The sequence below is a fragment of the Eimeria mitis genome, genomic scaffold (assembly GCF_000499745.2).
Source record: "Eimeria mitis Houghton genomic scaffold, Emh_scaff4536, whole genome shotgun sequence".
Classification (NCBI taxonomy): Eukaryota; Apicomplexa; class Conoidasida; order Eucoccidiorida; family Eimeriidae; genus Eimeria; species Eimeria mitis.
In genome coordinates, this window is record NW_013572850.1 from 231 (window position 1) to 1116 (window position 886).

Consider the following 886-nt stretch of genomic DNA (forward strand, 5'->3'; position numbering starts at 1 on the left):
CCCGCCCTTCTCTCCTTGCCTTTGGGGGCCCCCTGAGAGCCCTTTCAGGGGCCCCTGCGGGGCCCCCAAGGGGGGCCCCGGGGGGCCCCCTAGGGGGCCCCGGAAGGCAAAGAGGAAGGGGAGAGGTTTGTGGGGCGGAGAAGGAGACAGCATAAGGAGACACATGTGCAGCAGCAGGAGACAGATCGATAGCAGCAGCTGCAGCAGCTGCAGCAGCTGCAGCAGCTGCAGCAGCTGCAGCAGCAGGAGATATATTTATAACAGCAGGGGACCCTTCTACAGCAGCAGCAGCAACAACAACAACAGCAGTAGCAGCAACAACGACAGCAACAGCAGCAGCAGCAGCAGCGACAGTAGCAGCAGCAGCAGCAGAAGCAGCAGCAGCAGCAGCAGGAGAGTGTGTGTGTTTATGGTGCAGGCTGTGCTGCTGTCTCCTCAGCAGACGCTGCTGCTGCTGGAGGCATTTGCGCATCTAGGCTTCTGTGTAAGAAATATATAAATTGCTGCTGCTGCTGCTGCTGCTGCTGCCGTTGCTACTCCGGCTGCTGCTGCTGTTCCTGCTGCTGCTGCTGCCCCTGCCGCTGTTGCTACTCTTGCTGCTGCTGCTGCTGCTGCTGCTGGTGTTGCTGCTGATGAAAGTGTTTCCGTTTGTCTGTCCTTTGCTGCTGCAGCAGCAGCTGCTGCTGCTGCTGCTTCTGCTGTTTCTGCTGCTGCTGCTGCTGCTGCTGCTGCTGCTGCTGGCGTTGCTGCTGATGAAAGTGTCTCCGTTTGTCTCTGTCTTTTGCTGCTGCAGCAGCTGCTGCTGCTGCTTCTGCTGCTGCTGCTGCTGCTGCTGGTGTTGCTGCTGATGAAAGTGTCTCCGTTTGTCTCTGTCTTTTGCTGCTGC

General features: G+C 58.9%; 1 protein-coding gene across 1 annotated transcript in view; it reads right to left on the reverse strand.

The window, feature by feature from the left end:
• Positions 1 to 587: 587 nt before the first annotated feature.
• The window catches only part of EMH_0075880 (uncharacterized protein), a gene marked incomplete at both ends in the record, with an annotated part of 3561 nt that continues 3262 nt past the window's right edge, over positions 588 to 886 (reverse strand). The window contains one exon of the mRNA XM_013499665.1: positions 588 to 885. Coding sequence (XP_013355119.1) covers positions 588 to 885 — 298 coding nt within the window. The remainder of the gene's footprint in view (position 886) is intronic.